The 27,371-nt window shown below is 39.5% G+C and overlaps 1 protein-coding gene across 1 annotated transcript in view; it reads right to left on the bottom strand.

Moving 5' to 3' along the window:
* RELN (reelin) overlaps positions 1-27,371 on the bottom strand; it is a gene marked incomplete at its 5' end in the record, with an annotated part of 273,918 nt that overhangs the window by 106,478 nt on the left and 140,069 nt on the right. The window contains 4 exons of the mRNA XM_082280292.1: positions 1,013-1,164; positions 5,070-5,215; positions 17,994-18,234; positions 21,215-21,311. Of these exons, the coding sequence (XP_082136418.1) occupies positions 1,013-1,164; positions 5,070-5,215; positions 17,994-18,234; positions 21,215-21,311 (636 nt within the window). The remainder of the gene's footprint in view (positions 1-1,012; positions 1,165-5,069; positions 5,216-17,993; positions 18,235-21,214; positions 21,312-27,371) is intronic.

Raw genomic sequence — 27,371 nt, 5'->3', positions numbered from 1 at the left:
TTCCTGTTTCTCTTGCAGGTGTTGTAATGCTTGGAAGAAATGGGAAAAAGCATCCTCTTTTTCCTGTGCTTTATTCATAATTCATGTAACACAGAGGAGATGTGCAACAATTTAGGACAACATGAGGTCTTCCCCTCATTAAATAAAGTGTGTTTTTTCTTGTTGATACAGAAGTTTGCTTGTGGAGGTCACAGGTTTATTCTCTGCTTCCTCCTTTATTATTCTATTATTCTCTTTTAAGCAAAAATCCTCACTTTCTCTAAACATGGTGTTGAGAGAATAACCTCACGTAACTTCCTGTATGTGCAAAATAAAAGTTCTGGAAAAATACTGTGGGTGTTAACTACCATGTTCATGGGGATTTTGATCTGTTGCAACATCAAACTAGTGCAGTTGCACTGACAACAACAGTGGGGAGGGGAAGTGACAGGACAGGTTGGTTGTTGGCTGCTTTCTTAGCCCTGGTAAATGACTGATGTCGTATTCTGCCCCAGTAAGGAAGGTCCACAGATGATGCTAACACCCCACCAGTGCTTTTCATGAGGGATGCCACATGTAGAACACACCTCCTCCAAGACCACAGCACACTACAGCACACTTCATGTGAATCTCACCCTAGGCCAACGCATTAACAGAGGAAGGATTTTACAAATGGAGTAAGAGCTTTTGAGGTGAAAGTATTCCATGGGTTCATCAGAGAAGGCTGCCCCACCTCTGTGCTACTCCCATCTCATCCTCATGTGCAAGTCTCTTGACTCTGATGGATTAACACCAGGGTCTACATGGATACGACTGTGGGAGGATATGAGAGGTACCTGTAAAACCTCGAAAGATGACAAAGATATGACTGTCTCTTCTAAGTATGGATTAAAGGGCACTGAGTGAAATTAGTATATACAAGACAAGAAGATGCTTCTTCACATGAGAATTGTTCAACTGCGGGGCTGGGGCACTGCATAATGTAAATCTCACATGCTTCACATCTTGTATTACATTAGGAATTTATACTCACCCATACTGAAATAAAACCTCAAGTTCCCATAACCTGTAGTGTCCATGTATGGAGTACATATTTTTCTTTCTCCATCTCTGAGAAATACCATAGCTGAGCCAGATTCCAGAGTTCCACATTCAGTACCAATGACAGCTCCAAAGATGTCCCACCTGCAGAGGCCAACAATGCGTGGAGAACATGCAGCAGCACATTACTGATAAACTCATACAAAACATGTCATAGTACTTACAAAAGTAGCTGTTTCTACTCTTACATAGGACAAAAAATGCAGTGTTTCAAATGTGATCCCTATGCTATTATTTACGTACTCAATATTAGCATTTAAACTCAGTTGGCTCAACTAAGGCAAAGTTAATGTAAATATTTAAAAGAATTTTGCAGAAATGCATGAATTAATTAAAAAATGAGGCTTTTAATGAATGCTGTTACCAAATATGCAGTGTTGTATTGTTCTACCATCTTCATCATTTTTTTCTGGTGTTAAAATATTTAAAAAATAAATGCATTCTGCTTCATTTTGCATAATAAGAGATTTATAGATCAATGAAACTTGAAAAGGCACATGTCCACCCTATCTGCTATACAAATATGAAATATGTAGGTAATAGCTGAAAATGCTCTCTTTTCATCTTTTTGAGCATTTAGGGTAACAGTTTTTAACTAACACATGAACAGAGTATGAAAAAAGACTGCTGTGTTTCTAATATGTGATGATACAATCTTTCTCAGTTTTTCTGTACAACATTTTATCTTATTTTTATTCAGTGATAATTAAAAGAGCTGTTGCAGAATTTTCCAATTATTTTACATTGAAAATACATTTTCATCATGAAAGTGATGGTTACTTCAAAACTCGATCAAAATGTTTTGAAATATTAGAAAGTGTTGAAAACTTGTGCATTATTTTGATCTGATACATTGTTATTATTCATATAGAAGTCTTAATTCATAATGAAGTATTTAAGAATTATAAGGTTGATAAAACAATGAAATTATTTAGAATCACTAAATGCTGATAATCCAATCATTTAACTATCCAGCATTATTCAGGAGGAATGAGAAAACATGGAAGTTCAGAAACCTTTGTGGGAGGCAGAGTCTCTTCCTGTCTCCTTCCACCAGAAACAATCTCTAGCAGGTATGTGCCATACGACAATTTCAAAACCTGTCATTTCAAGAACTAAACAGTCTATTTATTAGTTTAACCATTCCAATGGCTTCAAAATGCATTTCTAGGATCTTAAAAGCTGCCAGTTTCCCTATGGACCTAAGCTGAGACAGACTGGTGACATGCTGGTTTGGAAATCCTGCTTTAAAACTGTCAGTCATTTACACAGGAATTAGCAAGCTTAACATCACTGAAAAGCTTTATGATATAAATATTTTAATGGAAGCACAGTTTAATCTAACCCTAATTCTATTGTGCAGATTTTTTAAAGGTAATGAGCAATATAATCAAAACACAATTTTGAAAATGGGTCTCCTGAGCTGAAGGCAAGAACAGAATTAAACAGTTGTGCCTACTTTAACTTATACAAAAAAAATCTCACAATGCTCCATTGATCTTTTGTATGCTCTATTTAGCTCAATTAAAACACTCTCTGTAGTGACCCACAAAACAACTTGGGGTCATGAATGATGCAGATCATAGATGTTTCCAGGGATCCTCTCTTTTTAGGCAGCATCAGAAATGAAAACCAGAGAATTCTACATCTTTTTTTTTTAAAAAGGCACTTTAATAGAAATACATCAACACACTGCCAGTAAAGAAAATGGAGAAGGATCCTGGGTTTGGCATGAACTAACATTTACATTTTAATTCATTTAACCCTCTCATGACTCTTGGAATTCTTCTTTATAAAACAGGTGATTTATGGACCTAAACTAGACCAACTGGACATGAATGTCCAAAGCAACAATGTGCCTGCTAGAAACAAAGGCAGCCTGATATGGGGATCCACTTTTAGGATCAGACTCTAATTCATGCAACTAAAGAGAAGCAGAACAACAGCAGAAATATGTCTGGTACTTAAAACAGCAACACCATCCACATAGCCTCCGACTTTAGGTGGTACATGCAAAAAATACCAATCAACTGCTTATTAAAAACAGCAATAAGTTCCTCTGCCCTCATCTCCGAGAGCATTTGGTGCAGAGGAGAGTAGTGGTGGCCCCTACACCTGAGCTTCCTTTTGCTCTCCCTCATGAGGGATGCTTTTGCCTTTGACCTCAGGAGCTGGCAGGCTCCAGCTGACATGACAAAGAGAACTTCCCGCAAGCTCTGTCTCAGGTATACTGTGCTCTGTGACTGTTTCATTACAATAAAACTGTATTTCAAGTATAGTTCAAATAGCATTGAAAATATTTCTCTAAGAAGTGATTAAGGAAACTCATATATATTTGCATTTATATACAGCTCCCAACACCACTTCAGAGAAACATTGAAAAGAGGAACAGTAGCGGTGACAATTTTATATGATTAGGATGTAGTTCATAACATCACCCGAGTTCGGTGTTTATTTATGGCAGCATGCAATTTAAATCTCCATTCTTATAGAACAATTGAAAGAAGGAAGTTTCTAATACAGAGTAACATTTCCAAAGAAAAAAAGGAAAAAGTTGTGAGGCCTTGGGCTGGCAGAGTGGGGGCAGATCAGGACCTGGTTGCTGGGACACAGACTAACAGAATCGAAGGCATCTGCTGGCTGCACCCTCCCTCGCCCACCTGCAGTTGTGATAGGGAAAGTGTAATTTTCCTAATTCAGAAGAAACTGTGCATTTGTTAACCAGGGTTGCAAGTACTCAACTAAACACCCAGTCCAGCAGAGACAAGATCTAGAGACAGGGCAGATGTCCACAGACAGCACTCCCATCCTGTTTTTTCACCACATCTCAAAAGTGTCCCACGTGGTCACGTAGAACACAACACACACGTGCTCATTTTCTTCCCTTTGTCTGAAGCAGCACCTGATGCTATTGGCTGATTATTTGAACTGGGACAGAGTTCACAGCGAGTATTTTTTTCTATAAATCCCAAACATACCACGTGTCCCCAGGACACATTAGCATGTATTTCTTAAAAGGTGCTCTTTACTTTCAGCACAGCATAGGCAGCATTTGAATCAGTTGCTAATGATCTGAAGTACTTTGTAGGTTAAAATCAAGATTCAGTGGAGACCCATAAATTAGCAGTGTATGTTTCTCATTGCCCTGGGGTTACAGGAACTAATGATTTTTTTTTTTTTTTTAACAGAAAAGAATCAAGACCCTACTGATGGTTATTTCCTTTTTGTCAGAATTTATACAATGAGGTATACAAAATGAAACTTCTTTATCAGGACACATTTTTTAAAGCTCACTCATGTTTTGGTAAGAGTAGTAATATTGTTGTCCTAGACAGTTTTGTTTATTTTCTGTGTCCTTGCAGCAGTCCCTGCTGGATATGCCTTTACAGGGAACCTTTGAATCACAATGTATATATCCAAAAGAGATATAGTGAATTATCAGCCAGACCCTGAGCTCTTGTCCAGCAGGTGTGGCTATGCTCTTGGTGCTGCTAGATGAGAACAGACTGCTGCTTCAGTTGTCCTGCCTCTACCTTCTCCTCCTCTTCCTCCTCCAGCACCTACAGGCATCTGTATAAGCAGTAAAGTGCAGCTCACAGCAGTGATACAGAGGGGGTGAATTTCTTGAGGAATTTGATTTCATATGGACATGAATTTGTTAACAACACCCTGGTGTGAATTAAAAAAGCAGATCAACATCATATGTTTCCTTAGAATGGCTACATAAGTCACAAAAACGACTTTTTTTCATTAAAAACAGTGGTGGCAGGATGGTCCAGATACAAACTGCTCCTCCTGGACTTCCTGAACTTGTTTCTTCCTAAAATCTGCAATCAGGTGCTATTTACAGTCTTGCTATTTATCTTAGTCACAATCTTCCCTGACTACAGAGCAAAGATAAAATGCAATTCTCTGTTTATCCCATCTCCTCATCCCTGGAGTGATGCTGCTCACCTCTGCAGGGCCCTGCTTGGGCTGGGGACACTCACCCTTTGGGCTGGTTCTCAAACTCTTCTGCCCACTGCTCCTGGGCATCCTCCATGGAGAGGTCCACGTCCCGGGTAGTGGCGAAATTGAACTCGCTGCCCTCTGTCCCATGGAAGTAGATGGAGTTCCCATCGGACTGGCAGCTGTGCTGTGGGCAGAAGGAAGCTGAGGTTATGTTGGGTTTGTACAGCGTTCACACACCGCCAGATCTCAGCATGAGCTGTACTTATCTAAGGACTCACTGATGCCTGAAATGAAATAAAAACCAGATGGTCATCTTTTATCTTTCTTGTCCTGCCCCAACAATTATTGTGTCCTAATCTCATACCTGCTTCCCTACAAACCCACTGCAGACCATGGTAATAAGTGTTTGCATTGAAAAGTCATGTGCCACATCTCTGGGTGTTTATTTCTGTTTTAAAGTATTGCTCTTATGTCTGGCCCACATACAACTGTGTCTGCAAATAACTTCAGTAGTATATCAAATATTGCTATGGGGATTTTGTAGAAGTACAAGTTTTGTGCTGTGAAACACGTCAGATCTCTGTGCTTGAATTTTTGCCAAAAGAGGTATTTGTATGTAAAACTGCTACGCATTGCCATACAGTAAACTTTGGGCCTCAAGTGTGTGAGTGAAAAGGCTGTATTTGCCATATTTAGTCCAAATTGCATAACAAATAGCTCTAGAGGCAACAAGTTCTTGTGATACAGCAATCCCAGGGATCCGAGCCTGCTCCCAAACGCAGTGTGTCTGCTTTTCCTGTTGCGTTTCTGCACATACAACCTCAGCAGCATCAAATGAAGCTGTGTGTCTCCCCCAGCATTCCCTGACCACCACAACTCTCCAGGAGTATTGGCCTGGAAGGAGCTGCCTGTGAGGAGCACATGGGGGTTACAATACAGATTTTCTTCTTTCCCCATCCTACTTCTACCTTCTTGTGAGTCTGATAAAATGACAGTCTGCCAAATCTCTGGGGCACAAACAGGTACCAGAAACTTCTAAAGAAGATCTACCTGGTCTTAATGCAAGCAGAGCACATGGCATTTTGTTGAATTGTTCATATTACAAAAAGTACTGATAAAAAAAATTCTCTCAAACACTTCTTTTATTCGTGTGTGTGTGTGTGTGTGGCATCTTGCTCTTCTTAAAATTGAAAGGTGAATTAAGGCATTATTAATTAGAATAATTCTGCATTCTTACAACATCTCAGCATTTAGAAAAGAGATACAATAACGCCAAATTGCTTTGACCTTTTCAGTATCGTCTGTGCAGTGCCCTCTTGTCTCTGAACCCCTTTGTAACGCGCCAAGGGAAAATATGACAATCACATCTTCTGCACTTAAAAAGGTCATGGTAGTGTCACATAAGGGAATAATTAGATTTTTAACAAAGAGAAAGGTGGGACAAGAAATGAAAACTGCTCAGTACATCTTTGTCTATGGGTTTTTATGAGCAAAGTACAAAAGAAAACATTTTGTCATATTCTATAATGCTTTATTTATCAATGCAATAAAATGACAATTGAAATTCTTGTATTGATAATTTTCAAGTATGGTTGCCAATACCTCAGCAATTAATTTATATTGAGGAATGTAATTTGTGACTGTATTTCTAGAGGTGCCTACATATTGTTAGAAAAAACTGTGAGTACTTGAAGTCTGATTTTTGTCATAGAGACTTCCTGGTCTATACTTGAATGACAACAGCTCTATGTTTATTAACACAGATTAAATATCACTTAAAAATATAACACACTGTAAAAAATGTAAAGGTTGTTTCAACTGCTAAAATAAACAAATTGCTGTTAAAGTGTTTTTCTTCCAAAGAAAGGTCAAAGAAATAGAAAGATCCTGAAGTGTTGATAATTTATCACAGAAAGGAAATAGATTTTGTTACAAGTCTCCTTTCTCCTTGCTCTGTTAATGCAGCATACACACAGTACACCATATATGGCACTGAGGAGGCAGAATAATTTACACATCAACTATATTATAACTAGCAGAAATTAATGAGACAGTTTTATATCTTCTCTTTGAAAAACAGCAGTTGTACTACGCAGTTATTTATAAGTGACTCAGAAATTGCTTTTGTTTACTGATTTTAACCTTCACGCTCATAGGTATTGCTAATTTTAAGCAGAATTTTAAGAATAATTTGTTTATTGTGCTTCTTGATTTTCAGAATTTTCTTCATTTGCTGAACATAAATGAAGTATTCTTTATCTGTCAATTAATCTGACACAAAACCTCTATATCTCCAGGCAGTCAAATAAATACACTAAAAATAAACATTCAGGCTAAAGTGTAATTCAGATTTATACATAACCCTTCATCTCAGGAAACAAATAGGTAAATAGATCCTACTGAGCTAGATACTAGAACTGCATACAAGCATTGGAAAATCCTTCAGAAGTCTTACTTACATCTCAGGTGTTAAGTTATATGTAAGCATGCATTTGATAGTGGGTATGCAATTAGTAATCTCTTGCCTGATGATCTATTAAAATAAACAGAAACCAGATACAACCCCATTATCTTTTAATATTTGTACATCCTTCTGCTGTCTAGCAGAATATTTACTGAATGGAGTTTTCATTTAGGTTGTCAAGATAAATAAATGGGTATTTTGGCAAGGGGGGTATAAATAATTATTTATACAGTGGTGTATGATCAACCCCTCACAAAAGCTCAAAATCATAATTTATTTCATTAGTTCTATAAAGCTATGTTTATGCATTTATGCACAGCTCCATAGTATCTATGAATATGTATTTATGCATATTTCATGTGTTAACGAACCACACAACGTATGGCTCAAATCACAATCTGCTCATGTCGGCTTTGGCTCATGTGAAACAGCTACGCAGAAGCGAAGTTCAGACTGGGGTTTAACTCCCCCTGTTATCCTAAACACCTATGAAACCTGTAATAGAAGCTCCTGACCTTTAATGGCCTTAAAAAAGAGTAAGAAAGATGCTCAGACCACAGGTACAGCTTTTGAAGAAGTTCTGAGGGAGTGCCATCATTTTCTTGTATTGTTTTGCCCCAGTGCCCCCATCTGGGACCTGGGACACCTGCCCATGGGAGAAGCAGATGTGGAAGAGCTCTATGACCTGAGTCCAGCCCAAGCCAGGGCTCCTCTGCTCATGATCTTATTCTCTCCCACCTGTCACATTTACCTTGCTTGTATAACCATCACCCTCAGGTTTTTTCTTTCAACTTTTCAAGCAATCACTATCTGTCACTGCTTTTACTGCTTTTTTTTACCTGGTGGGCTGCTGAAGGAAGAAAAATCTCAAGGAGCACCCAGCCAAATTTTCCAGGAGCAAAAGAAGCTCTGCAGGAGGTGGTCCCTCATCAGCCTTGCCGCCAGCTGCCTTGTCAGTCTTGTTCAGTATCCAGGAGGCTGCTGACTGTGTTGGATTATTTTGAGGGTTTGGAATAGGGCTTGAACAGATTAAAGACAGAACTGAAACCATCAGACTCATTTTCTCTTGGGTTCAACCCAAGATTTGAATTCAAGTCTTCGGAAAAAGCCAGCTAAAGTACAATTTACATACTGTGTTACCTCTTTCCTAAATTAAAGGCTTTGCACTGGTGGTGGTAGTCTACATACTTCCAGTATTTAAAGACTGAATTTCTCAAGTGTTTATTTTGTTATTCACAATGTGGAATGGACACGTAATGAGTTTTAAAACTATCTGGATTAAGTTCTCCCTAAACTGGAGTTCCTGTGGATTATGTAGTTGCAGAGTCCTCTTTTATGAATTCCAGATTAAATTTGTTCTCTGTTTAATTTTAATTTACATTTAAATAATTTATAAGAGGAAATTACCTTGCTATGCAAAATTTGTAACTAAAAGGGCCAAATGACAGCAACAAGGATATTTGTCCTTGTTACCATGGAAGCATCTGCTGTAGGTCCAGAACTAAAGCACTGTTCAATTTTATTTAAAGGGGATTAAATGCATGTGGAACATTTAGTGTGTCCTTGTGCAAATTACAACATGGAAACATTAACTAATTTGTAAGGAAAAGTTAATTTAGATAAAAAAATTCTTTGACAAATCTGTTAAACATAATTTAACAAAGTTTACTCCCAGATCACCTTCATAATAGAACACAATACAAAGGCACTTGAATGAAGCCACTTCACAACAGTAGCTGTTTCCCATTGTTTGCAACTGGAATAGGACTATCAGCCTTCCATAACTGTTGTGTTCCTAAATAACAACCCCTGCCTGTTGCCAAAAGGAAAGAAGCCATGTTCTGTTCTGGGACTGTGGTGATCCCAAGAGAAAAAAACCCAAAAAACCAACAAATAGTTTAATTTAATCTGGCACTACCTTACTCACTAGCTGTAATTGTTAAGCTATTGCTCTGCAAGAATAGGGCAAAATGAAAATTGGCTAGATGTATTCCCAAATCTCAGCATTCTTGAATTTACTTTCAATCTAATCTTCACTCTGAATTTGCTGTGTTTCTGAAGTTTGTCTACTGGATAGTCACAGTATCACTGCTTTTTCCCCATTTTCAAGGCCCTGCATGGCTCATCCTTACCTGCCTCCACCATTTCCCATAAGCCCCATCTCATGGGCCACTCTTCCTTTACTGCCAATGCTTGTCACTATGTGTGCTGGTGAGACAACCAAACTTGCATGCCCTTGCCCATTCTGCCCACCATGCTTGTCAAATGCCCACATGATTTCCTTCAGACACTTCCTTAGTGCTCTCTTCAGCAAGTCTTACCAATGATTACACTGAAGAGTGCACTGAGGACCAGGATGAGCATTCTCCCCTCCTGCAGTATTTCTTTTTGCTCCCACATGTCCCCATCCCCAGCATATTCCCTGTTTTATAAATGGATGGCAGTGTCCTGGGACGCAGGCTTTTTTTTTGGTTTGTGTCTGGAGAGGCAACAATGGTACATTCGGGGCTCTTTGATGCTACATTGGTACCACTACTACAAAAAATACATTTTCACTCTAAAATTGCTGTTGTCTATCAGTATTTCTAGTTTATGAGTACAGTTCTTAGCCAAATTGTCTATAAGACCCAGCAAGTCTTATTAATTCAGGTGAGCTTTCTGCTACACATTATGGAGACATTAGTTAATGGGAGAGAGAGCAATGCATGGTTTCAGAACAAAACTTTTGTCAAGAGTCTGCCATGCTCTTTATCCTACACTACACTTCCAAGACTTTCGGTTCTTTTAGAAAAGCCTCTTGATCATACGAGATGCAGAAGTGTTTAAATTATGACTGCTCAAAACCATTAGTCAACAAGAGCAGGAAAGTCAGATTTGGTGAAGCAGGCACTTTACAACTGGACCTCTTTAAGTTTTCATAACTAAAAAAGGACCAACTTTTTGTAGCATCTAAATGGCTTAAGGGCCCCAGGTAAGATCTGGGATCCTACTTCATGTAACACGTCTGAACAATCTCCGTATTTGTAAAGACTTGCATGTGAGTACCACAAAGGAGACATCAGCTACCCTCAGCGTGACCTCTTGGCTAGGAGGATCTGCAGATCTCCAGTCCACCCTGCCATGGGAAGTAGCACAAGCCTCAACTAGACCAGCCTCTCTCACAGTTGCAGCTAAGGACACAGCCCTGAAGATTTTTAGAAACTCAAAAGACAAATATTAGGAACGTAAACAGAAGCACTGAAGTTCATCCAAACCAGCTTCTGTCCCGCTTGTTCAAGTCAAACTTGTGAATCAATAAATAACTCTTGGCTTTACAGTATGGGATTTCTTTACTTGGAGAGTGGAACAGAGGGCAACTAAATGATACAACTGTGCCATTCGGCAAAGCATCAACAGGAAACACTAGTGTGAAATTCCTCAGTGTAACAGATTTTTGGCTGAGGCCTTGCATATCATCTTCCCGAGGTTAATTCCTGCACTCCCATGAAAATGTTGTTCACCTCTATGCCTTTAAAGTATTCACAGTCATCTTTACCATCATTTAATTAGCTTTTTATCAGTGACAAACACTGATGCTCTTCTTCATATTATCTCCCCTGGGCCTAATGGCCCTGATGATTCTTTCAGACAGCTGTAGCCTCACAATTTATTTTTTGGCGACATTTCTTGCATTGGAATGAATGTGTTGGGCATTTGGGCAGTGCCAGCTTGCAAAGGGCTGACGGCAGATGGAAAGAAATCTGCCCAGTATGCCTTCACCTCTACACGAGCAGAGGGCCATCAATTTCCCCCATTAAGGAGTTGTCACGCAGCCCACCCAGCTGGAGGAGCATCTCTGATAGCCAGGCTGGCTGGCGTATGCTATTCAAATACAAAATGCACTTTAAAAAGAAACGAAAATATAATTTGTCGGCAAATTGAAAATGCGTGGCTTTGACCGCAGCCAATTTTTTAATGACTGTAATATTTTAAGTGATTATTTTTGCCACTTCAGATTGCTCCTTAGAGAGGAGAGGTTTTTTAATTAAAATCTAGGCAATGCAAACAGATGAGATATGAGAAGCAGAGGAACAAGAAGAAAGATGAAGAAAATTAATTGAAGCAGCATTGTCAATGGAGCTATAAATTAGATATTGTGTCTTCCTGGAAATGAGTCATGCAGGTTTTAGAAATTTTAAAATTTTGACATGATAGCAGGTACAAGGATAGATTAAGTCCTGATAAAATCATACTTTCTATGCAATGTCTCAGCCAGCAAAGGTATGGTGACAGAATTTAGGGACAACTTCAAATTCTAAATTCTGTGGATTTGACTGTTAATGCTCCTGGCCTGACATCCCTTCTTTAACCAAAGAAAAGAACACAATGTGATTAGAATACCCTCCCATGAGAGAAAGAGAGCTTTAGTCTTTCCTATGTGCTACATTTTTACATCATTTAATGTAGGCTACAGAACAAAAACCTTGGCTGCACAAGCAGGCCGGGAGCACAGAGGGTTATAGTGCACTTTCCCTTTCCAAAACAATGGGACGAAACTTGTCCTGTGATGTAGCAAGAAACATTTTATAAAGTGTGTTTTTACTCATCATTTCTGATTATGGACTGTTATTCAAAGGCTAGTGCTCAAAACACTTTGCTTGTTTATGAGTTTAATTTTCTAGGACATTCCATGATGTTTGTACAACACCGATCACTCCGGCGATGACCGGTTTCCTTAATGAGTCATTTAACTGGCATGAACTGAACTATTCCTCTATGTTATGGGAACTACTGATGTTTGGAGCACTCTGCCCTGAGCATCATCTTCTCTTCTGAAAGCAATGGTGTGCATTTATACCACTGTAAAATTAGAGTGAGAAGGAATCAAGCAAAGTCGTTTCTACTCTTTGCCATCTAATGGGTCAATTCATGTTGTTTATATTTATATGCATCTCACAGTGACCTGTGAAGATCAAATTCTTTCCTTCTAGGAGGCAGGAAAGACCCTCTGTGCTTTGACACCAGCTCAGAGCTAATGCTGGCTCCCTGCCATCCCTCCCAACACTTCCAAGCCACAGGGAACTGGCATGGAGAAAGGTGTAGGTTCAGCATTGCTGCCCAAGACCAATTCTCAGCTGCCCAAACGGCTCACAGCACCACAGCCAACCACCTGTCAGCTCTCATTAACCCCTAGGTATTGTATCTAAGTATTATTGTTTTAATTAAAAGTGTGATTTTTGGGGGGAAATAAAAGCAAAAGCAAAAGCAATTCCATCCATGGGCTAGATCCAGCCCTATGGATATACAAATGCCTCCTCATGGCCACAACCCTGAACGAGCACACTCTAAAGGAGCCAGTTGACAGGTTTTGTGCACCCTGCACTGCTTTCTTCACCTCTCCCCCCCTCACACTCCTCCTTCCACCCACGGAGAAGCAGGAATGGCTCTCACATGAGGTGCAGCAGGAAGTCTGCCCGTCTCTTCCCAGGAAGATGTGGTGGATAAGGGCTCCTGCAACGCAAGCAGCTGGCTAGAAGGCCGGGTCTGGCCCACAGACCAAACACTGCTGCCTTATATCTTATTCAAAAAACAAAGGAATCTTGTCAGATGTGTCTGTATCTTTGTAATGTTGACCAATATAAGGTCATAGCAATTTCAGTTTGCCATTTTCACACTGGCATACGTAGAACATCACCTCTCCTCCTTCAAACTATTTGATCTTATTCAGAAAAGGGATACCCGAATGCTTTTTTAAACAAGAATTTAAAAGCAAAAGAAAAGGAAAAAAATCTTGTTCATTTTAGCACAAACCCAAAAGAAATATATATGGAATATCAGGATGTTTGTTTTAGAAGAAGATTATCCAAAGCCATTCCATTAATTAACAGAGTATTCAGACATTTGGAAATCTACTCTGGAACAAGAGAGAGTCGAATAGCTTAATCAGCCTTTCTTTTTGCCAAACTCTCAGGCTTGCGTGCATGTCTTCTCTGCTCAGCAACACACAACAACACAGGTTCAGGAAGGACTTACAGATCTAGGATGTGCACAGTCCTGCTCTGCTCCGGGTGTGGAAAAAGGTCGTAGTGTTTTACACACATTTTCAGCATACTTTTCTGAGTGTGAGTGTTTAGTTCTCCCACTTATTTTATGCAACTTTCTCTTCTGTTACACTGGCATGCATATCTGGGAAATGGATGTTCTGGGAGCTGGATGGTGATGACCTGTTACTTAAAGGGCTTACTGAATCAGAGTACTGGGATTGGAATATTCTCAGTGTTTATTGGTCATGTCCACAGTCGTGAGTAACAGGGACCAGTTACCATTCCCTTGTCCTAAACCCAAACTGCTCAGTGAGGCTGGCACACACCTGCTGCCCTTGCCCCATCTCATGCCAGGCTGCACACACAGAGCTCAGCACCAACAGCCCCAGCTGTAGTCCCCAAACCCTGCAGACCAAACAAACCAAGCTGCCAGCTGGATGGCAACCTGCAGCCACCATGTGAAGAATGGCTGCAACTACTGTGAGACAGCAATTCTGTAATCGGACTCTTCTCAAAGACGGTAAGTGTCACTGGGTTAACACACCATGACCAAATACATTGTCACTGGTGTCTGTAATGATCCATACTGCTTTATCCCAAGGTGGAAAAATTCCAGAGACAAGTGGTTTGGTCTCCATGTTACTTTTGTGTAATCAAAGCACTGCAGAAACATAAACTGTAAGACTGCTGAGGTTGCCTCCCTTTTGAAACTCAGTTTTTGAGCTTGCACAACCCATTTTGGACTAAAGCAATCAGAGAAAACAAAAAAACTTGCAAAAAAACTTGCAAAAATTGTACTTCAAAGCTCAACAATTTCTGGTCCAATATAAAATATATATGGAATGCCCACTGAAAGCTGAGATCACTTTTCTGTTCTATAGGAGTAGAGATCCAAGGAGCATTATTGACAGAAGCACAGCACTCTTCCCATGCATTTCAGCAATCTCAACCACCAGAGCAGCAACCTAACCATGCTCAGCATGTGCTCAGGCTGTGCTCATGCTCAGAGCTGTCACTGGAAATATTGAAACGCAGTCAGGAATTTATCCTGTTCAACACCCTTCCACACAGTCCGACACAGATAAACACGTTCCAGTGGATCCAATTAATCTCCTAAGGGTTGCTTGGCCTTGCTAACAGCATCTCTCTTGCCTTTTGCTGTCTTCTTTGGAACCAAAACACGCAAGTTCAATGGCTTAGCTCTCAGCTTGCATCCCATTTCAGTAGCCAGGTCCAGCTGCGTCTGCAACCAGCCATGTGCTTTCAAACGAGTAGCCACTGCTCCTGACAGCCACAAGAAACGTAAGGAAATCCCTGGGCCAAGCTCAAGCAGACTGGGAGAGGAAGAGAAACTGCTTCCCAAGCTGGGCACAGGAAAGTTCCCACAGTGTTTATTGAGAACACAGCATCCAAACCCACCAAATCAGAGTGAATGCATTGCTTCAAAATTCCCAGTAATACTTGCACTGTCCACTCCAGTGGCAATATCTTCAAGGAATGTACCCTCATATATAAGCCAGGTACTCAGTAGGCAGCAAGGATGACACCACTCCTCTGGGAGGTGACAGTCTGCCTAGGTGGATGCAAACTCTGGTATGTCATTTGCTCTCAAAGACAGGGAGTGGCCTAATCTTATGTGTTAGAGCCTCAAGAAAGATTTTTAAAGCTAGTCTTTCTAAAATACTAATTGAGAGAAGACAGGAGGGTAGGAATTTAAACTTGTATGGCACAAACATACATGGCTTGGGTGTCAGAGAAAAGGTCTTGTGAGCTTGAAATTAAGTTTGGCATTACGATAGCGAGTATGGGAACTTCTTTAGGCACATAGGTGAGAGTTAAAGGTACCATGATACAGCAATGAAACTTCATAGAATCATAGAATACCCTGAGTTGGAGGGTACTCAATGAGATTATAAAAGTCCAACTCTTGGCCCTGCCCAGGACATCCCAAGGACTATGCCATGTGCCTGAGAGCATTGTCCAAACACTTCTTGAACTCTGTCAGGCTGGTGCTGGGACCGCTGCCCTGGGGAGCTGTTCCAGTGCCCAACCACCCTCTGGGGGAAGAACCTTTTCCTCATAGCCAGCCTAACCTCCCCTGGCACAGCTTCATGTAATTCCCTCAGATCTTACCACTGGTCACCAGAGTGAAGAGATCAGCGCCTGCCCCTTCGCTTCCCTCATGAGGAAGCTGCAGTCAGCTATTGAGACCACAATTTGCTGATCTCTTAGTAAAAATGTTAAGAAAAAATTTAAATTGCTATACAGATTTTGTGGACAAAGATCAGGACTATTTAGCAAGTTCTTGATGTCTGGGAAGCAAAAAGACTTGTAGAAAAAAGGGAACTAGAATTATCTGTGATGGAAGCTACCCCTGTAACACTGTTAGGGTTTCTCAAACACTATTCTGTAGGCCAATGACTTTGGCCATGATAGAGAAATCTCCTAAAGCCTTCCCCTATGTCATATTTAATGTCATTAGCACAATCTACAAGGATTCTTAGCTTTCTACTTATACAAAATACCATGTTTGTGATGAACTGAGATTAGAACTAAGTGTTTTAAAGAAAATAATAAAAGATTTTGTAAATTTTTATATGACATTCCAAACATGAAAGGCTAAAAAAATTGTCAAAAAATTGTTCTTGGTGTTAGAATGCTACAACAGGTTTTATGCTGATCTGATGTAAATCTTGACCTAATTTATAGTCTTACTTTTGACATAATATGAAATTCACATTGCAAAATCTGTTCAAATTATATTTGGCAAGATTGTTCCTGAAAATCTGAGGGAGACTGCAGCAAGAGCCTTAAAAATGTAATGAGTAAAGGAGTGCTCTGGTGACAACACAGACACACTGCAGGGTCCCATGAAGAATAAAGGCCCTGCCTCATGTATAGCCTTAATCCAGCGTGCCTACGCCACAGTCTTACACATAGCCTCAACCTGGTGTTGGTGGCTACACACAGTCAGATGTCAGCTGTGAACAGGCATTTGCACATTTCACTTGTACTTAGAACAGAAGATAAGCCTGGAGGAACGGCATGTTGGTGAAACCTCACTCATGTCACATATAAGGCTTGAACTTGATGGGATTTCTGTCTAGAAAAGCTCAGTGCTCAGTGATCTCCAGGTTTAGGTCCTTTATCTTTCATAAAAGCCTAGTTGTGTAGTGGCACAAACTGGCTGAGTTTAACTAAACAAACCCCAAAATAGCCTCCACAACCAAACAAAAAAAATCCTAAACTGCAACAAAAAAAGAGGGTTATTTGCTAAAGTTTAGATGTTGTTTATACATGTTTCAGAAAGAACAAGCAGTGTTTAGGCTTGGTCAACTGAGAAAAAGTAACTCTGTCTGTAGTACATTAATTCTTGCTTTCCTTTCACACCTTCACATATGTGGGCTGGGTTTCAAAATCCAGACATAAGACTGACAAAACAACAAGTGTGAACTGATCACATAATGTTCATTAAATATGCAGGACATTATTTGATTCTAAAATCTCATGTAAAAGCTTTGCCAATGTAGTTTAAATGACCTTGCTGACGTGAAAAAAAAAAAAAAGCCAGTAAAATGGTACTATGAGAAGTACATTAGTGGAAATATTTATTTCTAAAACTATTAATTTGAAGCCATTTGTATCAGGTTCTGTGGGAAAAGGATGAGACCAAAACCAACCTCTTAACTGCCCTCAGTATTCGACATCTGTTTCCTGTGCAATTGCCAAAACCATTAACAGCATCATAAATGAACCCTGACATCAAAATTGCTTTTGTGAATGAAAATAGGATGAAACCAGAAAGTCACCAGTTGTTGAACTTCTGTCTGCTTGGAAACATAGACAGCAAGAATCCAGTTGTTTTCCAAATATTGCACAACTCTGCATGTGAAGGTACACTATGCACAAAGATCTTGTTGGGCTCCTCAGAGTTTTTCTCAAGAATGGATCTTGGTCTTGCTGTATCTCAAATATTAAAACAGGATTATACCGAAAAAGAGAATCTTAGGGAGCAGCCACTACCTGAATACATGCTGCAATGGAGATGGGATATTCACAGACAGAAAAAGTGGGGAACTTTATTTTTTGGTGATAATTTGTGAAGTGAGTAGCTGTAGCTGAACAACACCAAGATAAAAACCAGATATTTAAAAGATCTAACAGAAAGATTTGAATTTGTTTCAAAAATATTGCACTGTTTTGCTGAAAGGAAGCTGTTTTCCATTTTCTGTTACATGATCTCTGACATGACAGTATAAACTGACTTTTAGTTTTGGTCATGGCAGAAAAGTTGCATTGTTTTAGAGAGCCCCAATGGGACAGAGAAAGGGTAAAAACAAAGCTAAAAAGAGCCCAATGCTAGAAGCAGATGGAGTTGCCTGAACACTCTTGTGATCACAGTTTGGTTAGGTGTTACTGTCTTCTTCTACTTACAAGAGTAATAATAACATTAAGCCATGGGAAATCAGACTAACCTTAACTGTGGCCCCAGGAAAGAAAAGCCAGTTGCCAGTATCCACAGGATCCAGATTATCTTCTAACACAACTTTTCTGTGAGCAGCATTTATGATCAGGATGTTGTCCAATGCCCAACAGGCTTCATACACATCACCAGCATGAACATAATCCTGTTTCCACTGAAAATGGATGTTCTCTCCTTTAGCATCTTCAGGAAGGTACAAGATGTGGATGATTGTGCTGATGTTGGATGGGGCACTGAAAAACAATGATAGGGAATTAGACCAATTTTAAGTCATAGTCAGGAACACTTTTCCCTCAATTAACACATTTGCTAAGTGTGGCACGGTTGTGCTGACATCCCTTGTATGCTGATAAAGCTTCTATGGAGATCAGAAAATACCTGCCCTGAGGCAGAGTCCCACTGGGCGAGGCAGTGTACATCCAGCCCAAACAGGCAGCCCTGCTTCAAAGAGAGTGCAAGCTAAGGCAATAAACAACAGATCAGTGCAGATGTTTGGAGAGCAGGAAGACAGAGCAGGACCACATCCATGCTCAGTGCTGGTTACAGATGGTGACTGGGTATGGTCAGGTATTTTGCAGGTATGGCCAAAAGGAAAGTAAAGGAAGCTGATAACCAAAACAGGTCTCACAAAATGTGATTTTTACTTCATCAAAAGAATCTGCTGACTTCTGAAGTCCCTTGAAGATTTGGAGGGAGCAGAATGGTTGGAGAGAAAAGCAGGGAATTTTCTCTGACAAACATGTCCTTCCAATCTCACACCCCTGCTGTCAGGATAATTTTGTGGATGGGGAGGGCCAGATTGTCTTTCTTTCCATGTTCTGCTTTAAGAACAATACAGAAGAAACAAGCCATTTGTCCTCTCTCTTGCTGCTGAAAATGGAGAACGAGGGGTGGAGAGTCAGACCTGGAATAATGCTATTAGGCAATGACTGGGACCTTGAGCTTTTCTTCAGACACCTGTCCGCAGAGCTGTGAAAGGATTGAGGTTCACTCCGAAGAAGCTGAGGATGCATGGGAGGCAGGGAGGAGGTGACCTCAGCTGACCAAAGGGCTACTCCAGACCATGTGATCCCATGCTCACTATATAAAGTGGGGGAAGAAGGAGGAAGGGGGGATGTTTGGAGTGTTTGTCTCCCCAGGTCACCGTGACATGTGATAGGGGCCCTGCTCTCCTGGAGATGGCTGAACTCCTGCCTGCCCATGTGAATGCACAGCTTTTGCTTTACCTATTAAACTGTGTTTATCTCAACCCACGAGTTCTCTGGCTTTTACCATTCCAGTTCTCTCCCCAGTTCTGCAGGTGGGGGAGTGAGCGCCTGTGTGGGGCTTGGCTGCTGGGTGGGGCTAAAGCTCAATAACCACCCAGCAAGTGAATTAGGTACATTCAAACCTCAGGCTGCAAGGAGGTACAAAAATGAGGTTTGCAAGATGTCGGCTACTCAATGTTCTATCTGCCTTGGTAGTGATGCTTTGAAGGGTGAATAGTTTGTCAGAGACAATCCAGAGCTTTTAGGGAAAAACAGTACCAATAGCTTCCTTTTATAGCAGAAAACAGAGGAACTTCTCTTTTGAAAGCAAAGCAAAATACTGAAAAGCAACTGCCTTTGTCCGATATTCACACCCAGGATCTGCCCCCACGAATGGCCCTGCCCTTACTAAACGTTGTGTCTGTCACCCTCCAGAGCCGCGTGGGCTGAGGCCTTGTCCCTGCTTCTCCCGGAGCCCACACACAGCACCCGCTCTTCCCCGAGAGATCTCTGCCCTCCCTCCCAGGAGTCCGGAGCTGAAATCCCACTGACACAACACAACACCTCCCTTCACAGCTGCCCTCCTGTCCCATCTCTCCCCAGTTCTCCCACCGTTCCCTGGAGCTGCATGTACTGCTGTGAAAATCGCTGAAGCACATTCGAATAAACACTGCAATTCATATGGACCACAGGAGAAACGAGCATCCTTCCATAATTCATCCTCTCCACTTCGCACGACATTGCTCTATTGACCTATTTTCTACTGCTGGCTCCAGCATCAAATTTTAGGAAAGAGAGGTCAAACTGCATGCACATTAACTTCAAAAAAATTTGGTCTCAAGGGCTTGTGTTTGCATCCTCACAACTCTTGAGTTCCCTGGCTTGTAGAGCTATGAGAGCAACTGAGCTGACGTTACGGACTAGATGTGTAATTTTGCATCAGTACGAGAAAAATAGAATGTATTGCATGGTTACTCTGAGGCAACTTCAGTGCCTGCAGTGAATTACTCTTTATATTTTTCTGAGATAAGAATTAGCACCAATTGTTTTACTAAAATTGAGAATAATTTATGCTTTTTTCAATTAAATTGTAGCCCCACTCCCCCAAGGAGCTGGAGGATGAGATACTGAAATACACAACCTTGCAGCTCGAGTTTTGCTTATTCATCAGAAATTAAGGAGCCTTTTGCTCTGGAAATTGCCTCAATGGACTGAAAATAGGCTCAAGCAAGTCACTTGTATAGCACTGACACTGGGTAATGCAGGAAGGCAGACTGAGATGCTATGAGGACATTACATATGAATAACAGTTTTCTCTTCCCCAGTTGTATGTTTATATGCCATTGCACAAAATGCCTTTCCTATTGTTACTGAATAAAATATGCTCTCAGAAAAATCCATCTCCGACACTGACTCTCTCTTTAAAGGTGTGGATATTGCAGTAAAAAGATTTTTTAAATTTTCCATTCATAATCCTTTGCTTTTTCATGTACACCAGTTGGTTTAAAAGCAAGGCACTATTCACCATAATCTTGTTATTACAAGAGCATTAAGAGCGAAGTGTTCATATCAAACTATAAAATGTTTTTATTGAATATTTTAATCTACTGAAGTAGATACTTGCAACATTATAAAATATGGCCACTGATAACATTAAAAATGGTGCTAAAATGCAAAAACCCATCAAAGTTTTGTTTTTTCAGGCACGGGAACCTGCTGGTTATTGGAGTTGCATTTTAAGTGTGAAGTGATTCTCTTACTCCCTTCCCACATACTCAATGGATGAATTTGTGATTTACCAAATCTGGTGGCAGTTCTGCAATTAGCCAGGAATTTCACCCCTCATCTTTTGTATGAACAAGGAGAACTGAAAAGTTAACAAATAAAACAAGTTTTAAAAGAACCAGGTTTAAACACCACCTGCTCATCTGGAAAACATGAAAATGATTAAAAAGCTGTAACAAACCTAATTTTCTCCAGCTGAGTCCAATCTGCAGAACTGTTCTTACTGTAGGACACCGTGATGCTGGGATCTGAGTAACTAAATCGACATGAACCCGATCCTGGGAAAGCAATAAAATGAGAAGTGTTACGACACAATGAAGCATAAATGATTCTCCAATAACCACAGTTGCTGACTGTGCCTTTGTCACCTTATCACTTCTCCCCATTTTAAAGTGCTTTGATTGATGATGAAATTTCCTGTGATCTGTTGCTGAAGGTAAACACAAAATAATGCATGCTTTATGAGTCAGAAATAAAGTGGAAATGATAAATCACAGCAGTGCCATGTAATCTCTGCAAATTTCCCAGGGGAAGCCAAGTAAATTACTTAACACCCCCAACTGCAGGAAAAAACCCACCATCTAATGTTTAAACAAAACCTTCTTATTAGAGAATAATCCACATAGCAGAATTCACAAGGAAAGCAGTAAAAGACTGTTTTTCAGATTATTGTATATATATATAAAAAAAATCTATAAATAAAAATACAATAAGTGAGAGGAAAATAGACACAGAATTACTTGAGCCAAGAGCAAACGTGCTTTAGGAATTTAAAAGAGCAAAGATGTAACAAAATTAGTTATTTTAAGGTTGCCTGAAGAAAATTAATTAAGAAATCATCCAATAAACTCCCTAGATCCTATAATTAATAACAAACACTTGATGCTGATCTGGGAATCTCAGAACACTTTACAAAAATGAACTAATTAAGCCTTATGGCACTCCTGCAAGGTAGAGTAATATATTTACTTTTGATTTATAAAAGGGTGCCTTCTGGGTGTTGTCACAAAAGATGAGTTTAACAATTAATACATGAGGCAGTCAAAATAACACAAAAACAGGATTGAGAAATTCATCCTAGAAAACATGATAAACAACCTGTGTGGTAATTAAACACACTAAAACCACTATTTTTCCTCACACACCGGATAATTCATCCATCTCAGAAAATTCAATGCTCAGTGAAACAGACACATCCTAGCCTGTGCTCCAAAGATCAAAATTTCGTAAGCATGTGAGATTCAAAGCAGCAGACATCATGTACTTTCCATGGTTAAGAGAAGCAGCTCTCAATTAAACAGCACCTGTGATGGCATCAGGATACCACTGAGTGAGTACCACAGCTTTGCTCACAGCATGAGTACATATTATATGTGCCACAAGTAGTGTGTTAGGTTTATGTGTGTCTCAGATACTTTCATCCACACTGGAAGTTGTGTAAATACATATTTTAATATATGTATAAATCTATATACACACTGCTGACAATAAAATACTATCATTTTCCAAACTGGGGTGCTTATTTTTGTAAATGAAATAAATGGCCTGATTAAAAAGGTGTTAACCACTTGTACAAGAGAACAACTTACACATTTTAATGGGAACATATGTCATTAAGCACAGTGCTTGCAGCCCCAGCTCCCCTGAGGCAGTTCAGATTCACAACTCTCAGCCCTACAGAACTGTTTTTCTGCTCTGAGACACACATCACATACCTCTACAGGGGGAAAACCACTCCAAAACACGGGATGAAGTCCTGTCTCTGTAATTTTGTCTGATACATCCACTAGATTCCTGGAAATGATCCACAAAGTTGCTTTCCTCTATCTTTCACTAATGTTAAATTGTAAATAGAGTAACAGATACTTCCGAGCCACTACAGCTGCGTGTGGTATGTTCAGCTGGTCTGACACATATTCTTGCTGTAAAGAGGCACAGAATAATTAATACTGCAAAGGCAGCAGGACTTTGAATTACCAGCTATGTATCCAAAATGACTACAAAGCAACTGTCTGGTTATATTTTACTGACAAGGCATTTTATTTCTATCACATTAAAACCAAATGATGTCAGGAAAAGCCTTTGCGTTTCATATTTGCCCATCTGCTGAGATGGTCTACTTTACTGAGTGGCATCTGCTGTTGGTTCCTACTTCTGTGGAATTTAAGAGTTCCAGCCCTTAATCATGCTCGTTCGTTTTATTTTAGAGGAATTCTGTTCAAAATTCAGGGAACTGCAGCCAGTTTGACCTCTTTGTCCAGTCAGAGGAGGTGAGGTAAAACAGCAACATACTGAGTTTTATGTCAGACAGAAATTAAAAGAACATAATCAGTAAAAATAACCAGCAATATGGACTTTATAACATGTGCCATTCCAGTTAGTGCTACAATCAACTTTTGGTACAGTGCTCTTAAACAAAGCTGAGTCCAAATATGCTGCTTAAAAAGGAGAAAAGGCCAGATTTGCCACACAATCAACATGAGAAATGTTGTCTGTTAGATCTGAACACCCTCAATTATGCAATGAAGATCAAAGTTGCTTAAAAGAAATGGGGCCACTCAGAGAGGGCTTTGCAAGGTAGATGTGGCATTTCACTTGTGAGACTGGAAAAAGAGCAGTGGAGACAATAAAAAGAGGGGAGAAAAATGCTGGGGTTTATTATTTTTTTAATAAGCAGGGTGGGTTGTATTAAGATTAAAGTTAATTTGGGAAAGTCCTCAAGTAGCAATTACTGGCTGCAATGACAAATGTGTTTTTATCAGTGTTTAAACCCTCTTTATGTATATTCTTGACTCAAAACATAAGATAGCAAGATTATTTTTCATATACCTATCTAATTCTGCAAAACTCAAACTGACAATTAAAAAAATTAAAAAGTATGTATCTGGTACTTGAATCTTTTACAAAACTAATAAACATCCAATATTACATTAAGAATTTCTTCCCAAGAAAAGGGAGGATGGTGATATATGCAACTGAACTACAGGACAGGGTTTACTGAGATGGTCTTGTGAGTCACTGCCTTTCAATATAATTTTCAGTATTACTTTAAATATTGCTATTACTTAATACTATGGCTGTTAGTCCATATCACTGTTATTTCAGTAATCCTAAACTACGATTATTTAAAATACAAATCTGCTTTTTGGATGTTTACCTCTAGCTTGACCAGCAAAGCTATATTCTGACTTTGCACAAATAGGTGATCAGAACTCAAGTAGTAATGTCTCAGGAATGGAGCTTGGGAGGGAGGTGTCCTTCCCACTGCTCCCAGAGATGGTAATAGCCAGTTTGTCAGCTCCGAGCAGAGAAGCAGGGGCAGGATATCATGCCACAAATCTTCACACCTTCCTGTCCTCTGAAGGAAAAGTTGTACATAAAACCTTTTGAATGAGATTAGAATTGGTTTACTTTCTATCAGGAAAGCCCAGGATTTGAATTAGCCCCAAAAATGGGTAGCAAAACATGCACAGTGATTACTGTAAACAAGTCTGTGTTAGTAAACCACTGCATTAGAGAAAAATTGCTGTTTATTTCTTAAGATGAGTATGTCACAGCAAACTTGACACCTTGGTAAGGTTATTGCTAGATAAATCTGACTAAGAGTTAGGATTATACTTTCAATATTAAGGGCTTTCATGTGTAATTATCTATTGGGAGCAGGGGGCACTCCAAACCATCCTCTGTTCAAGAACTGCCAGATTTTTTCTTTACATATATACAAGGCAAGCTTGTCCTTGTGTTTCAGGAACAAAGTATTTTTTTCCTTTGGAGTTATTTTACTCCTTTTGATAGTCTTTCATCTGATGTTCACAGACTTCCAAAACTTTCAGAGAAAACTAGAGACAACCTTCATGAATTTCAATGATACATTTGAAGCTCAGACAGCAATTTTGTTTGTTATCAAAAATTATGAGCAGCTTCAGTTATAGAACCCAGCCATTTTCATATACTGAATATTCTGGAACAGTAATTTATTTGGCTGGTGCTTTACATGTTTGGATTTTTTCCCAAGCCAAATTTCAATAAAATAAAATTTTCTCAAAGTTGAGTCCGGGCACCGATGCTAATAGAAGAGGGTTTTGACTGGCAGAGTATGGGATTGCTAAACATCTCCTGACAGCTGCTTTGTTAATTCTGCTTAGCTAAACAGGAAAGAAGGGGAAAGTGTAACATAAGCATGCTTCTCAGTTGCCTTGCTCCTTGTTTCACAGGACTGGTAACCCATAGCCAGGACCTGACTAGCACTGACCACTCTCAGCGTATCCAATTGAAACAGTAATGGTTTTTGTCTTTTTCAATTTTTGGTTTTGTTAAGCTGATTTTGGTTTCCTCCAAGGCCATCTAAAGTACTGGTGAATATTTTACCTACCTTATTTTTTAAATGTCATGTAGATAGCATAGCATTTCAGGAGAGGTGTTACGAAGGCACCACATATCAGCTGTTTGTATCCAGGTATTCAGTTATTTCTATCCAGGCTGACAATAGCAGGCAAAATTAATTCTCACTACAGCTTTGCCTCCAACTGTGTCAGATTTACAGAAACCCAAGACATACAGCTGTTGGTCTCTAAGATTTCTTAACAACATTGATTAGAAGCTGGTGTTTTGCTGAGATAAAACTGGGTGCCATCTGCAAGGGAAGCAATATTTTGCTCCTTATAGAGTGTGACGTCCTCCGCCTCTTGACAACCTCTTGATAGTTCCTGCGAGTGCTTCCGTGGATAAGCAGATGAGATATCTAATGCTGGCTTTAAGGAGAATGAGTCTGATGGGGGACTGCACAAGAAAAATTCGCACAAAAATTGTGCAGAAGGGTTTAAATTGTGTCCTGAATGCAGTCTGAAAAGCAAAAGGGTGCTGGGAAGAATCCCTTTTATCTAATGCGAGAAGATGACTTTTATTAATATTGTTAATGGGATGAATAATGATTAGTGTTTGCTAAGGATTATAATTTGCTGATATCGCTTGAATTAAGCCAAACTGGATAGTATCAATTACTCGTGGTCAAATCTGGCTGGCTTGCTAATAGTTTTTTCCAAAGTAATGAACCACTGTTTGCTCCATGGATTCTGGGTTTTTTTAGAGGTATGTTTATATTGGCTTTTGATCAAGAACTAAATTATTTTAACCATCTTAAAATACAGAATATTTAGTGCTGGATGTACCAGAAGCACTGGTATAAAAATATGCAATGCACTATTCATTCCATTCTGCCTCTGAAAACTTCCTCGAGAGAAGGTCACAAGAGCATTTTAATTTTTCTTTGAAGTCACAACTTTGAATTTAGTTACAAATGTGATTTTTAATTATGACTTTTAGATCTTTAGACTGTTTTTAACAGCTTTTCCCTCTTTATAGAATGAATTCAGAGTACAAAGAGATATTTTGAGTGTAAAATATAGTCAAACTAAAAACTGTAACAACTGCATTCTGTGTTGTAATCATAGTCTATCTGTTAATGGAAACAAATACTTTTATGGCTGGCTGCTTTTCTTTCCCTTGTGGGGAAAGGATTTTGACTGTCTGTCCTCTTGTATGTTCTGATAAACAATCTGGAATAAATACCTGACACTAGGGAAAAAAATGCCAATGGTGTTTGCCTTTCATAAAAGTCAGATCTACTTTAGCATTAGGAAAAATTACAAATTTTGTAATGCAAAGTCTCAACCATTTATTTTCTGCACATTTCTGAGAGCAGCTAACTTTTGTTCCACTGGCAGATTTAGGCCAGTGTTCCATTTTGGAAATGCTGGGTAGTTATTTACATCTAAATAAAATTAAGGGGCTGATGAGCAGGCTAAAAGCCTCCACTGTAAAACTGTAAAAGGTGAGGAGAAGAATAATTAGTAAATAAATTTGATAAAAATAAATCAGAAGAACTTAGTAAATGAAGTCCTAAAAGTTAATCTGAGGCTAAACTCTAGGAGGATGGGGCCCTGAGCAAGCTGTCCTTGCCCAGCATGTGATCCTGGTGGGAGCACGGAGCAGGTGATCGCCCATGGTTCCCTTCTCATCCACCTCCTGCCAGGATTCCCAATAACAGCAGATGTACTTTTTATGAATTAATGCAGCTAATTTCCTTTAGATGAGAAGTCTGAGGAAATACTTATCTAGTTCAACTTCCTCTTAGTCTATTTATATTCAGAGATCTGATGTGCTTCCTGAGCTCACACAAATTTGTTCTGTTCTAATGAACAAGATCAGATCACAAATCATACTGCTTTTTGTGCTGAGAACGTTAAGGAGAGAAAAATAAACCAGGCAGATAGATGTATTTCCCTCATGCCAGTTTCCAATTTATTCTGATGTAAAGCTGTTCAGCTATTTATAGTGTC

The sequence above is a fragment of the Coloeus monedula genome, assembly GCF_965178545.1.
Source record: "Coloeus monedula genome assembly, chromosome: 4".
Lineage (NCBI taxonomy): Eukaryota > Metazoa > Chordata > Aves > Passeriformes > Corvidae > Coloeus > Coloeus monedula.
The sequence above is the reverse complement of the archived record's forward strand: the minus strand, read 5'-3'. Positions and strand labels throughout refer to the sequence as shown.